Genomic DNA, 15,015 nt, shown 5'->3' on the forward strand with positions numbered 1-15,015 from the left:
AAGCACTCCACATCTGCCCTTTTCAGTTTCAGATAAATGATAAAAAGATCTGATCTCAGCAATGGAACCAAAAATAATTTACGAGGAAAATTTGAAAGAGCCAAGGTACAGCTTGCAAAGAGGTTCGCTGAAGCTGTTGCCCCAGATCAGAGTGAAGACTTTATCTCAATTGTTTTAAATAGATCTTTGGAAACTTCAGACAATGATGCAGTACCTGATGATCTAAAAAAATTTGTTAAAATTTATGAAGAAAGTGACTCTATGAATAAAAATATTGTTCTGTGTTTAATTGAACATGAAAAATTTACTAAGAAGTTACTTACGAAAGTTTTTGGGTGCTCCAAATACAAGATAGACCAGGCACGAAAAATGAAGAATGCTAACATAGATATAACTATTCCTGTCAAAAAAGAAATTACACGAAATCGACTAGACCAGAAAAAAGTTTAACATTTTCTCGATTTCATATTTAATAGTAACCTTCTTCAAGATATTGCATGTGGAGTCACAAAAATTAAATTTGACTCAAATGATGTATATAAAATATCTGGTGCTGTTTTGACAGCTAAAATGAGTCATACAATTGCATTTTATAATAAAGTTTGCAGAAGTGAGAACTACTCTCCTTTATCGGAGAGCAGTTTGTGGCGAATACTTCATGCTGTTAAACCATCTCAACAAAAATGTTTAGCGGGACTAGATGATATTACTGCTGCAGCTATGAATGGTTTCTCTATCTTGCAAGATTTATCTTTGAAGTACCAGAATAGAGAGCTGAGTAACTTATTTGATCGTAGCAAACGATATTACAAAACTAATTTCCAGTTTAACTGCAGTGCGAACTACCCTAATTCTATCTCCCACTGCCCAATATTGAGTGATTTAACCGACAAGCAATTGCAACAGATTTCAATAGAACCTAATGCTAAGATTTGTTATGAGTGAAATGCTAAGATTTGTTATGTGTGAAAATTTAAACAAATCCTTAGTTGAAATAAAAAGATTAGGATCAAATAATTCAGCCGATGAGGATACTATTTATGATATTGAAATTGCTGAAAAAGATATCATTGATTATAAAAAACATTTAATGCGTGATTGTCAACAGAAAAAAGCCAAAGTTTTTGCTTTTGAAAGTCTTGATGAAGAAACTGGATTTTGGTTGAAAGACTATTGTCAAAAAGTTCTACCATCCAAATTCAGGGAAGGTCAAAAAGAATATTTTGGAAAAAGGGGATGTCACTACATGTAGATATTTTCTTCACTAAGAAAAACAACCTTTTACATAAAAAGGTGTATTTTACAGCTCTTTATAGGTGTGAGCAAGGTTTATCGGAAACACTATCAATTGCCCAATTAGTTCTTCCGAAGTTTAAACATGACCATTCTGGTGTTAATAAACTCTTTGCAAAATCTGATAATGTTTCATCGTACCATGGCAACTTTATAATGGAAGCTCTTTTTATGTTGTGCAAAAATAACCAAATACAGCTTAAGCGCTACGATTATAACGAACCTTGTCGTGGCAAGGATCAGTGCGACAGAGAAGCTGCCGGAGCAAAGTCATTGATTCGTAGCTTTGTAGATGCTGGTAACGATTTGATGTGTGCAGAGGACATTTATACTGCTTTACATTACGGACATGGGCTGAAAAATTCTGCTGTTGGTGTTGCCACTATAAAGGGCAAAAGCAAGTTGAGTGGAACACAAATAGCTAAAATAAGTCAGTATCATTCGTTTGAGTTCTTTCAAATCTGTATGACAATATGGCAATACTATGCAGTTGGTGATGGAGTTAAGCAAGAATATTCTAATGTCAATTTTGATCTGCAGATGTTTTTAACACACCCATATAGTGATACTGAGAAGAAAACAAGAGTTTTTAAAAGCAATATGAAGGAAAAGTTTCGCGAAGATAGATCACTAAATTTGTTTCACTTTTGCTCTGAGCCAATTTGTAATGGATCATTCCATACATCAGAAGAACTAGAAGAACACATGATGTCGGGAAGACACATATCAGCGCTTTAAAATCAGGAATGGATAACGTGAGACAGAGTTTCATAATGAAGATGCAAGTCAGTCAAACTAACGTAGTTATAAACCAAACTCACACCAGGAGGTATTTGAAGAAGAATGTTTTGACATTAGCAAATATGTTAAAGGTTGGGCTTTACCTACACGCAGTACCTTCCGGTATATTATGAGACAAAAAGATATATTATATAAACTCTTTATGGAAGGTAAAGTATCTGAAAAAAAGTTTAGCCCAGAGCAGGTGCACCTTTTGATAAGAAAAGAGCTTCAAGTCTCAGAATACGTAACAACTCAGCAAATAAGATCACTATTTTCACGTTGGAGCAGGCTAAAAAAAGACAAAAAATTAAATGAACCAATTGATGTTGGTAGGACTAATGCGGATAACGAAGAAGAAGAGACAGCAGATCAAGGTAATAATTTTTATATCTACTCTCATTAATATATATTTTAATATTATTTTGTAATTATAAATATTTGTACAAGTGTTTGTATAAACATTTATATTTTTCTTTCTGTAGATCAAGAAGAATTAGCAAATGAAGAATTTGAAAAGGAATCTATAAGGATTGCCATTGATTTATCTAGTGCATGGCATGAAAACGATTGGATTGTTGTTATTTATATGGGCAATTGGTATCCTGGGATTATAAATGAGGTACTTCATTTAAATAAATAATATTCAGATAAATCAAAATAAAAATATTCAGATAAATCAATGGCAATCCTTATAAATTCCTTTTCAAATTCTTAATTTGCTAATTCTTCTTGATCTACAGAAAGAAAAATATAAATATTTATACAAACACTTGTACAAATATTTATAATTACAAAATAATATTAAAATATATATTAATGAGAGTAGATATAAAATATATATTAATGAGAGTAGATATACTTCATTTTCATTCAATGTTTAAAAAAAATATTTTTCATTCAAATAAAAACATTTTTTTTAAACATTATTTGATCATATTGAATGTGTCACTAAATTTAAACAAAGTTTTACTTTTGTCAAATGAGAATCAGATTTTTCAAACTATTTTTCAAATTAGAAAAATCATTACTTATATTAGGTTCTGAGTGATGGTTACCTGGTGAGCTGTATGAAGTATGCTTCTGCAGTCAAGAACCTATTTAAGTGGCCAGCTTTACCTGATTTTATAAAGTACAAAGACAGTGAAATCATTTGTGGAATTCTACCACCTTTACCGTTAAAACAGTCTGGAGACTTATGGATGATTAATTTGAAAAAGCCCAAAAGGCATTTCAAGCAACAATGCATTAAAATCAAAAATAGGATATGTAAAACTGATTTATGACGCAAACAATGATATTATAAGATAAGGACATCCTATAATGTATTGATTAATTCCGCTGCTACATTCGTCTTTTTTTTTTTCAAATATATAAAAAATTTAACTTTTTGTGGTAGAGTTATTTTAACAATGAAATATTACTAAGTTTTTTTTTTCGCATTAAAAAATTGTAATATGGAGTAATATAAAATCTGTATCTTCAATCTTGGGACCTTTCCCATTTCCCATAATGGCTGATATTTGAACGCTAATTAAAACATTTTTTGACACTTTGATAACTCATAAGTTTTTTTGTAAACAATATCGTCTCAGCTTCTTTAAACCATTCAAATGACAATGAGATTCTCTTTCAAAAAAGAATAAGAAAAGTCGCGGGCACTTTTTACGCTCCGAGATAAATGTATTTTAAGTAGGCCCCAAATTCAAAAATTTTAGCTTATGATTTTTAGACAAAGAAAGGGTTGTCCTCAGAATTTTTGATTTTTTTTTTTAAAGTTCTACCTATACTTCCATAATATAAAAAGAAACTTAGGGTGCAGTGGTTCTCATTGCTTTTAATCTTAGTTTAAAAATCATAAAATCCCAAAAGTGACTTTCTAAGTATTAAAATGGCAAAAGTTTGACCGACCATAACTCAGGAACTAGAAATATTAAAAAAAAAAATTTACAGGCTTCTTTTTTACTCTATTAGCATTACTGTATATAAAATTGAGCGCGATTAAAGGATATCACTTTTGAGCTGACACTACTTTTGCCTGATTTTATCAGAAAATGGCTCTTAACAATAAAACCATCGATTCTTTTAAAAAATAAAACCATCGATTCTTTTTCTGATGTGAAAAATTTATATCAATATAAAAATCTATATCAATATAAAATCTATATCAATATAAAAACAGAACGTTTTGAAATCAGTTCCTATATCACATACTGCTGTTTATCCTTTAAGGCTTTAAATGCAGATGTGCAACATGTTTTAAAATTATTTAATGAGAAGATAGTTGCTACACTGAATTTAAAAGGAATTCATAAAAAATTCTCTTTAATTAAGCAGAATTTAGATTTGTGGAATATTGTTAGTGTTTCAGCAGAAGGGCAAGGTATTAGGCAGAGAGATCCTAATCAGTCTGTGCACGATCATCCTCATTTATTTTTAAAACAATTTAAATGTATGAAATCAGTTCATGGACCGAAACGAATTCAGTCTTTTACCTATGGTGAAAAAAAGCCTATTTGTATTTGTTTTCAGTCGGTTTAGATTGTGTTTTGCTTGGTGAGCTACAGAGTGACAAATAGAAGAATTCAACAACCTTTTTTTATTTATTACTGACTTTTTAGTTTGATCTAATATAACAAATCCAATTAACCAAAATGAAGATACCAAAATGAAGATACGTATAAATATTTTCCTCTATAACCATTTAGCGCATTGCATTATGGTTGTGGATGGCCGTCAAAATAAATATTAATACGGTAGAATTCCATAAAATATGAACAGTTGATCTTGTTATTTCAGTAGTTTCTCCTATTTTCTGTCTTATTTCAAAATTTCAAAACTATATGAATAAACTTAAAAAGCGGTAGAACATTGTTCAGCGTTAAAAATAACTACTAAATATGCTTCAAAACCGGTGTGCGTATGAGTTTTTCAGCAACTTAGTAAACCATAAAGTAGTCGTTTTATGCATTTTCTAAAAAACACTTAAAAGCTTGAGAAAGACTTAAACCAAAGTAAATAGATAAGACATTAAATCAGCATTAACTCGATTATTTTTTAAACATTTTAAAACAGCCCAGTTGATGAACCAGCCTAAATATGACAAAAGTGTTCTATACAAGAATGAATAAGGAATTCTATAGAGAGCTATAGAATGGAATGAGGAGTAAGAAAACGGGAGCATGGAATGAGGAGTAAGCACGGGAGCTGTCTTAGAAGAGAGATCACATTCAAGATCGGCTACTTTTTTAAAGCAATGAAAATCTCATAACATTTTGACCAAAGTATATGGTTGTCTCATCTAGCAAAAAGAGCCAATTTAGGGGTAAGAATATTGGTAAGACCATTAATATAGATGAGAAACAACATAGAAGCAGTGATGAGTTAAGATATTTTGGTCCCCGGGGCTATTTTAAAGCAGAAGACCCTTTCCATGTCAGAGGTTTTATTTTATTTTTTATTTTTAGTTAATCAGAGGTTTTATTTTCAGAGTTTCTTTTTAAAATATTTTTATTTTAAATCAGGGCCCTCGAAATCCGCTGGGTCTGTGGTTACAGTCACCATAACCCCCAACCTTAATCCAGAACTGAGCAGGAATAGAGATGATCAGGCGTTCATCGTCCAAGGCAGGAAGCAATGTAAGACTGACCCACAAAAATATGTAATCGATACATTACTAAAAATATCAATTTATTGGATATAATATGCAATTATAAAAAACACAATAACATTTTACAAAATGTGTATAAAAAATGAAAAATAATGTAGTTTGAAGCACCTCTCTGTGTTTTTTCATTATTGCTATTCAATTTACATTAATTTTTTGATTCGTTAGTTCTAACGTGACCTCGAAAAAATTAACTGCTTTCAAGTTAATTAACTTAATTTAAATTGTTAAGTTTCTCTTACTTCACATGTTTTTCAAACAAGACACAAAACATGCAAGACACAAAACATTTTGTAACACAAAGACAACATTTTTTTGGACCGCTATCTTATATGCTAGTTTTAAAAGTAAATTAATAAGCGGCATAGTTTTTTTGCTGATCCTGAGTCCTTAATATAAAAAAAAAAAAAAGAAAAAAAAATGGGGATGGGGTAACTAATTTTAGGAAAATTTTCCCACCATTCCTAAGCTTATTAAAATCCCCCGTTCATTAATTTTTACTTGTTATCAAAAAAAAAAATTTCTTAAAACTGAAAAAAAACACAATTAAAATCGGCCTTAAAAACTAGAAAATAATTAGTTCAGTCACCGATAAAAACAAAAACATTCAATGTAAACAGGCTTTAAAAATAGTCGACCTACGGCCGTATTCTCATCTCTCCGTTAAGCTTAACGGAGCTTTTGTCTGAAATTTCATTACAATATTTCTAAGTAAAAAAATGACGAAAATTTATATAAATTCGTTAAAATAAAACTTATACCAAAATAAAACATTTATGTTTAAAAAATTATAATTTTAAATAAATTTTTTATTAATGTAATTTAAAAGAAATTTTTGATTAACGCTCCGTTAAGCTTAACGGAGAGATGAGAGTACGACTACTAGTAAATCTCAATTTGTCGAAAACGATCTTTTGGTTTATTTCTCACCAAAGTATAAAACTTACATCAATTTAATCCTATTGAAAGCATGATAAAACAGCTGTTGTAAAATGCGCATTTGACCGCAGACCGCGTTATAATTAAATAGTTTTATGGGCGTTTTGTAAAAAATATTAGTTTAGATTTATAAATTGAAATTTTTTTAAAAAAATACTTATGTTGTAACATTAAAAAGTTGCCCCCCTCCTTTTATTAAAACCCTCACGTTTATTAGATCTGAACTAAAATCCCTTCCCCCTTGTATTAATGACTCAAGAGAATGATGGTGGTCATATATAATAAGTACCATTAATTTTGGCATTATTTTGGAGTAGATAGTCTATTAGAAAATGAATTTACTCAAAAATGAAAAAAACTTGAGGTTAATTAGTAGCAATCTTATTTAAAAAATAAGTTTGAAAAAATCAGCATAAATAAACCGCTTTAAGGACACCATTTTTTTGTAGAATTAAAGAAATATAAAATAAGTAAACGTAAACTAAACTTTCCAGTGGAAGTTTATTACTTTTTCTGCGTTAAGTAAAAGTTTTCAAGCTAAAAAGATTTTTTTTCTCACATTTTTTTGCTAACTGTCAATCAAAACTCAAATAAGTTGCAGTATTTAAAACCATGTTTTTTTATATTTTGTTTACATAAATCGACTTATATTATCTTTTTGTAAAACAACCCTTTTGTAACGACCTTTTCGTAACGACCCTTTTGTAACGACCTTTTTTCAGTTTGTTTCATAATAAATCATAAGCACAAAATTTAATTTAAAATAAGATAGAATCGGAAAAGCTTGCAACTTTCATATTTTACACATTCTAGTTTTACGGTATAGTTAAAGTACTCCTGCTTGAAGCAATTGATTTTTTTTTTAAAAAGTTGAAAATTGCTAGTGTCTGATATCTAATGCCAAATAATTACACTTAATCAATAGCAAAATTTGACATAAGGAATAAATGATTTAACACTAAAATTGTTTACATAGGTATTTTTAAAAACCTGTAAAAAAGCTATTTTATGTTTTAAAGGTCTTCTTTTGGTTTTTTAATTGATATTACCACGGTTTCAAGCTGACATTTCCACAGATTATCAATTATATGAATGCGTTATAAAAACTTTTAAAAAGCAAATAAGGTAAAATAAAGATGAAATTAATAAATAACACTATTTTAAGAAAATTATGGCACAAACATTGTCTAAAAATTTGCTTATTTTAATGAAGTCTCTAAACACAAAAATACACAAAATAAGTGAAATTTAGCGAAATTACGTGAAACCAAATCGTTTTCTTCTAAGTAATCTGACACTGACAACTAAAACAACAATTTTATTTAAAATTTTTTTAGGTTTTTCTTTTTTCTTTTAAAAGTAAAAATGTAACTTTAGGGGTTGTCTATAAAGGACGTTATTCCGAATATAAATACTAACCAGAAGTAGAAGTTTATTGGCTCTCTTCCGCGGGAAGAAAGCCAATTTTCATCGAACATAAGGCTCTATAATACTCCAAACATTTCTGCGCACGAGAGCCAACATTCTTCTACTTCTTGCCATTAGTTAAACTTAGCGTGACGTCCTTAATGAATAATGTCTTAGCTAAATTTCAAGCTTTTTTCCTTAACGGATTATTGTGTTAAAAGATGGACCCCCAGTTGTTTAAGCATCGCAATTTCCATAAGTTGCCCAATTCTATTTTAGTTCAGCTGTCGAAGAAAACTTTTTTATTAAAAAAAAATTATAATTTATACCTAAAATTTCATACAATTTATAATCAAAAATTCAATGACCAAAATGAGGTAAAAAAACTTAAATTATCGTTAAAAAGTATTCGTAATAAAGAACAATCTGTATGTTACTATTTCTAATTAAAAGAACGAAACATATTATTGTTTGTTTTCATGATGGCAAAAGTCACTTAATAATTATTTCTAACTCACTATCGATTAGCTTGTTTCTTTATTATCAACGTTTTCATCTGAGCTGGTAGGACTTACCATGGCAACACTATCATGAACGTTACAAGTGCAATTGCAACCAGTAACTGGGCAATGCAGATGATCTCTAAAATGAATTATTTTAATATAGATAAAACAACACACACGCGCGAAATTAAGTGTACAATTTTAAATTTAAAAAAGTATTAGAGATAGCAAACTAAATTCCCGGGATTAATGTATATTGTTTAATAAGAAACTAGCAACTTATACGCACACCTTAAAATGTATGCATAGTTTTTGGTATAATATTCGTTTTAGAGATGTAAATAGGCTGTTTTTTTCACAGTGTTTTATCGAAAATAAAAATTAAAAATTTCATTCAAAAATTATTGCTTTTCTACTAAACATTTACTATAAAATATATAAAATACGTATAAATTATAAAATATATAAAATACGTATAAATTATAGTATGAAAGAATAACAAAAATATGTAAAAAAAAATTGTAACGTTTACTGATTGCAAGACCGAGAATTTTTAATATATTATATAGAATTTAATATCGAATTTTAATATATAACAAAATATATCTTATTTTTATTTTGAATTGAATTCGGCTTTGTTTTAATTCTAAACGTGTACAAGACTCACAAAAAATTGTCGGTATAAATTGACGAAAATATCAAAACACGGAAGGTTTATTTATACGAGCTGATAGGATTTCGTGAACAAAGTATAAATTGTTTTTGCATTAATAAACTCCATTAAAATTATAGATCCGATCAAAACAAGCAATTTGGAATAATGTTTGGAAAATGTTTTGTAAACAATTTTATTTTTTTAATTGGGGTTTATAATAATCAAACAATTAAAATTTTAGTAAAAATTGTAATTCTATTGATATAGGAGCCGGGTCCGAAAATATAAAAATGTTCCAATCACGCAATAACTTTAGATAAATGGCGTTAAACTACGTACAAATTATAAAAGAAATATAATAATAATAAATAGAAAATAGCAACAACAACAACAAAAAAACACAGAAAAAAGTGATTAGACTTTAAGTGGCTATGAATTTGATGAGTAGACATTTTTTTTGGAACAATTTGAATGAGAAGTACCTGTACTGAAAAAATATAAGAATAGCAGAAAAGCGCACTTCTAAACTTGAAAGTTGAAAGACGATATCTTTGGTATTACGACTGATGGTACAAGTAAAAAACAAAGAAACTCGAACACTTTTTAACTGGAAGTCGCATAAGTTTAAATAAAAAAAACAAACAAGTCAATTGAATTAAAAACTGTTGATAAAAATTCAGGTAATGAAAACACTGGCTTAGCTAACTCGGGATACAACGATGAGTTTAATAAAGATGATGACTTTATAGTTTTTAATGAAGATTTTAAGGATCAAATGATTCATTTTTAAGGTTACAATTACACTCCAACCTATTAAACTTGATAAAAGTTAAATTGTAAAAAGGTTGAAAGTTCCTTTATCAAAAATGACGATTACTTGCAAAAGTGCGTAAAAATTGAGTTTGAAAAGATCGCCTATTTAATTGCAAAAATTAAAACGGGTTGAAAAGCCCGATGGAGCAGTTTGCTGCTTATGCTTTAAAGATTTGACAACTTGAGATATTGTATTAAAAAGACACTTCTGGACTTACAATTGGATTGAAATATTAAAGGCTCAGTTAAGATGAACGGAAATAAATATAGAAACATGTCCGATTTATGAGTGATTTCGACTCTAGAAGCACTCTGTCAACAAGATCCAGTCGGTTTGATTGGATCTCGTCTGTAGAAGACCTATATCGACGAGAAACAACTTTAATTACAGCTGACATTGCATTAGAGCTTGTGTTGACCAAAATAAAACAACAATAATCCGATATTGTAATTTAAACAGCAATCATATAATGCTTTGGATCACCAAATCGGAAAGAAAAAAACATCAATTTTTTTTTATCCATGTAATGGCCAGACTTACTTAATTGAAAATACTAGATGTCTTTATACCAAATACAAGTACTCAAAACAAAAAAATTACGATAGACTTGATAAAATGTTTAAACTTGACAGGTATAATAACTATAACAGACGTAAGTAGTGATAGTGATGTTCAGCAGGACTTTATCAAGCCACAAAATATTAAAAATGATAAACAATGAAATAGAGTTACAGAAAAAGGACTGGCAGCAATACAACAACCACCTATAAAATTTGAAAGTATAACTCTTAAAATTTAAAATTCAGAAAATTTCGTTATTTGAAAATAAAAATATGAGGTAATCAACTTCAAAAAGCAAAAGATTACTATATATACGAGCAACAAGCGTGGAATCCAAACGAGCGTTTCCAACGATTTGGTTGTTATGCTCAAAAATCGAACGCGATTAAACGACAAGACTATTAATGCGTTTAGTTTTTGAAGTGGTTTCAAAAATAAAAGTTATTTATGCATACTCAGTGTTAAAATTATTTTTCATTATCATATTTATTTGTAATATGTTATCTTTTTACTTAAACTATTATATCATTAAACTTATAATTTTTTTTCATAATTTCTTTACCTTTCCGGGATTTCCTAGGGAAAATATTTCTCAATCCCAAAATTGAGAACGCTCGGGATACTTGCTATCCCTAAATACCACTCAAAAAATTTACGCTATACACAACCACGTTTAATAAATATTAAAATTTATCAAATATTTTTGTTAAAACAGTACGTACGTAAACCATTCAATAAGATGAACAGAATGGCCACCATGTCTACACATTTGACACCATGTAAACCAATTTAAGTATGGATTTACGACATTCTCAAATTTGGCGCGATTTCCTAAAAATCTCATAACGATAATCAAAAAAATAATATTTGTTTTTTATATACTTAACTTTTAATAAATGTTTAAAAATAATTATTTCTAATTATGATAAACTCTGTTTTTAATTAAAATAAACGTTCGAAATGCGAAAATTTCGAGATTAAATATATATCGAAATGTAAAATGTTCGACGCGGTTAAACGCGTTATACTTTAAAACAGCAAAATGTGCAAAATATATTAATTTTATAAATATTTTACCGCAATATTTTAATTTACAAAAAAATTATTTTAATAAAAAATTTGCTTACCAAGTTTTTGCGTATGAGACGAGAGAGACCCCATATTTATCATGCAAATGGAACAACGTGGTAAAGGCTGGCGACAGTTTGGACATGCCATGGCCTAAAAAGAATTGTTAAGCAATTTTAAAATGCACTAAGAACACTTAAAAAAAATTATCTATATAATAAAAGACATTATTGCAGTATTCATTTATACTTTGCTTTGTCGACTGTTGGTCCCCATTCCGTGTGGCTGACGAGAGCCACGCATTCCTCCTTTTAAAGAAAAACACATTTTAAAACCCATTATTTTGGAGCAAAAATAGAAAAATACTTAAAAGATAAAACAGTAAATCAACAAACCTGAAGAAATGAGATTATGAGACACCGCTTTTGAACAATATGTGCATGTAACGCTTATTTGTTGAGGAATCTTTCGATTACCGCAGGAACTCTGCACCAGTGCATCAAAATGCGATCTAAAAATATTTTGTAACACGTGGAAAAAAAAAGACTAAAAACATCATTATTAAAAAAAAGAAAAAAGCCCTCAATTTCTAAGATATTATAGGACTTTCAGATTCTGGTGGTGGTGGTGGTGGTGGTGGTGGAGGATGCATACCCGAATACCCCCCTCCTTTATCCGTCACTTATTACTAGCATAGCAATACATAAACAATATGTCTATAATAATTATAAACAATAAGTCAATCATAATTATGTCTTAAATTAATATATGTAAACAAATCTAGTTTATACAAATTTATACATATAGTTGTTATAGTACCTTTCATGCCATAAACGCCATCGATCAAGCAGGTCACGGTAACTAAATATTTAAAGTAATTTTATGTTTCAAAAATATATGCACTAGCGGTATATTAGTGTAATAATGCTATTTTAATAATATATTATATATTTTAGTACAAAATAATTTGCGAAAACAATTCATAAAAAAGCCTCGCTTACTTTTCAATCCAATTATTAACTCTTGGATCGCGCACGGCTTCGATAACTTTTGTGTTTAATACGATTAAAACAGCTGTTTGAACGTCACTGGTCTAAATATTTATTTTCAGAACTACTGACGAGTTAGTATTAAATAAAAATATCTTGAGACATTTGATAAATATTTACCTTGTTTATATAATTTTCAAGCAGATCTAAGCCATCACTGGTAAGTCCGGTCAATAAGAGACCTTCAAGATTTCCAGTATTAATAAAGGTCGTGGTTTCGTTATCTATGAAACTTATTAGCTTAAAAAATAAAAAAATGAAATTGTTTTTAAATTAAATTTTATTTTCATTACTAAAAAAATAACTTTTAATAAATATGAATATAAATACCTTAGAGTCATTTAAATAACGACATGCAAATGCCACTCTATCTTGAAGTTTGATTTCTTTCTCTTTCTATACCAATGAGGAATTAAAACATATATTTCTAATGTTTCTATTTTTACTTTTGCGGACACAAAAGTGGATCTAAATGGAGGGAGTTTAGTATTTCTAACCCCCTCCAATCAGAGAGCCAATTTAAAAATATATACTGTGGTAACTAAAAAACCAAGATACAAAAATAATACAAGACCCCTTGATGTGGCACATCAAGGAATCTTGTCTCCGATTTTGTCTCCGTTTGAATAAAAAACGGGATCAGTAAGACAAAAATTCCCACGCTTGATAGAACTCACGAAGCATAAATAATTTAAGAAGCAATGTGCAGGAGACTTTCTGCACATTAAAAAACATCTGCTTTATTCGCAAAAATATAAAAAAATGAAAACAATTTTAGTTTTAAAAAGAATTTAAATTGTAATTTATATATACAGAAGAAAATTTACGCAACAAACATTTTTTTATACTTAATATGCACAAAAAAATAAATAATAAAATTGAAGATAACTTCTTTTTCTAAAAAATACCTCAAAGTGCAAAGTTATCTAAAATGTAAAGTTTACATATTTTTAATTTATTACAATATTTAGAAGTGGAAATTTTAAATTTTTTATAAACTTGTTTTTCTATTTTTATAGTAGTTTTAGGTAAACTAATATAGAAATTTTTTAATAAAAAAACAAAAGCATAAACTAAAAATAATATATATTGTAAAACAAGCTTATGGATTTTACTCAACCTTGGCGAGGAAGTGACCTAATACTTGAAATTGAAAACAAACCATTGCATGTGCACAAAAATATACTATCGATATGGTCGCCAGTCTTTGATAGAATGTTTAACTCGAGTTTTGTAGAAAAAAATACAGAAAAACTAAGCTTACCTGGAAAGAAATATAACGAGATTGAAGAAATGCTACATATAATTTATGACAGAAGAAAATATGTAACAGGTATACTTAAACCACAGCACTTCAAAAACTTACCACGCACGACACCACAGAGTCTAAAACCATACCATAAAATTTGACACTACGTCAGAGCTTCAAAATCACACCACATTAAAAAACTTTAAAACCATACCACAAAATTTGACACTATGTCACAGTGCTTTAAAATCACATCACATCAAAAAGCTTTAAGACATCCCAAAATAACGTCAAATAGTTCTATAAATCTATTTAATCACAATATATTATTACTGTCATAACTAAATATTATGTCATATTTAATGATATAATATTTAGCAGGTGTAATTTTTTTTTTTTTTTTAAGAACTTTTTTTTCAGAATCAACTGCGGAGTTTCTATTCTCACTAGCTGACGAATACCAAATGGAACAATTACATGCAGTCTGTGTCGCATATCTAAAAAATGTACCAAAAATAGGAGTTAAAGTATGCAAATACCTAGAATTAGCAATGCGTTACAATGTCGATGAAATCAAAGAAGAGTGCCTTAATGCTGTTGATAAATTAACGGCAGTTCAACTCGATCAAAGTTTAGAATTCCAGTGTCTTAATGATTCCATAAAATATACAATTGCTAAAAAAAGAACTATGTATTTGGAAGAGCAACTAAATAATTACATTAAACATGTAGACTCAATGCTTAACTATTTATATTCCTCTGCCCATCAATCTTTAGAGCTTTTTTTTACTGAACTTGGGTTAGAAGACTCAGTATTTAACAAATGTGACCAGCATGAACAACACAGAAGGCTAAGAGCAGGCTTAAAATTTGATTATTCCTGCATTTCTTGTAGAAAACGTGTACTAACATCAAGACAGTTTAAAGTTACTGCAAGTGAGATTAGTGATATACTTGAGTCATTATATAAATTAAATATACAAAATAGTACAACAAACTGATTTTCAAATTTTTTTAAAGCAACAAAAAC

General features: G+C 28.9%; 2 protein-coding genes across 2 annotated transcripts in view; one reads left to right on the forward strand and one right to left on the reverse strand.

Annotated features, from left to right (window-relative positions):
• Window positions 1–8,501: 8,501 nt before the first annotated feature.
• Window positions 8,502–15,015, reverse strand: part of LOC101237679 (GATOR2 complex protein MIOS-B) — a 60,817-nt gene continuing 54,303 nt past the window's right edge. Inside the window, exons 27-35 of the mRNA XM_065810480.1 lie at window positions 13,067–13,132; window positions 12,857–12,976; window positions 12,689–12,780; window positions 12,507–12,548; window positions 12,083–12,198; window positions 11,937–11,995; window positions 11,747–11,840; window positions 11,342–11,450; window positions 8,502–8,728 (exon numbers count right to left, since the gene is read on the reverse strand). Of these exons, the coding sequence (XP_065666552.1) occupies window positions 8,611–8,728; window positions 11,342–11,450; window positions 11,747–11,840; window positions 11,937–11,995; window positions 12,083–12,198; window positions 12,507–12,548; window positions 12,689–12,780; window positions 12,857–12,976; window positions 13,067–13,132 (816 nt within the window). The 3' untranslated portion in view covers window positions 8,502–8,610. The remainder of the gene's footprint in view (window positions 8,729–11,341; window positions 11,451–11,746; window positions 11,841–11,936; window positions 11,996–12,082; window positions 12,199–12,506; window positions 12,549–12,688; window positions 12,781–12,856; window positions 12,977–13,066; window positions 13,133–15,015) is intronic.
• Window positions 13,751–15,014, forward strand: LOC105843150 (BTB and MATH domain-containing protein 38). Its single transcript, XM_065810481.1, has 2 exons — window positions 13,751–14,069; window positions 14,406–15,014. The coding sequence occupies exons 1-2, from the start codon at window positions 13,841–13,843 to the stop codon at window positions 14,984–14,986; spliced, it is 810 nt and encodes a 269-aa protein (XP_065666553.1). The 5' UTR covers window positions 13,751–13,840; the 3' UTR covers window positions 14,987–15,014.

The sequence above is a fragment of the Hydra vulgaris genome, chromosome 11 (genome assembly GCF_038396675.1).
Source record: "Hydra vulgaris chromosome 11, alternate assembly HydraT2T_AEP".
NCBI lineage: Eukaryota > Metazoa > Cnidaria > Hydrozoa > Anthoathecata > Hydridae > Hydra > Hydra vulgaris.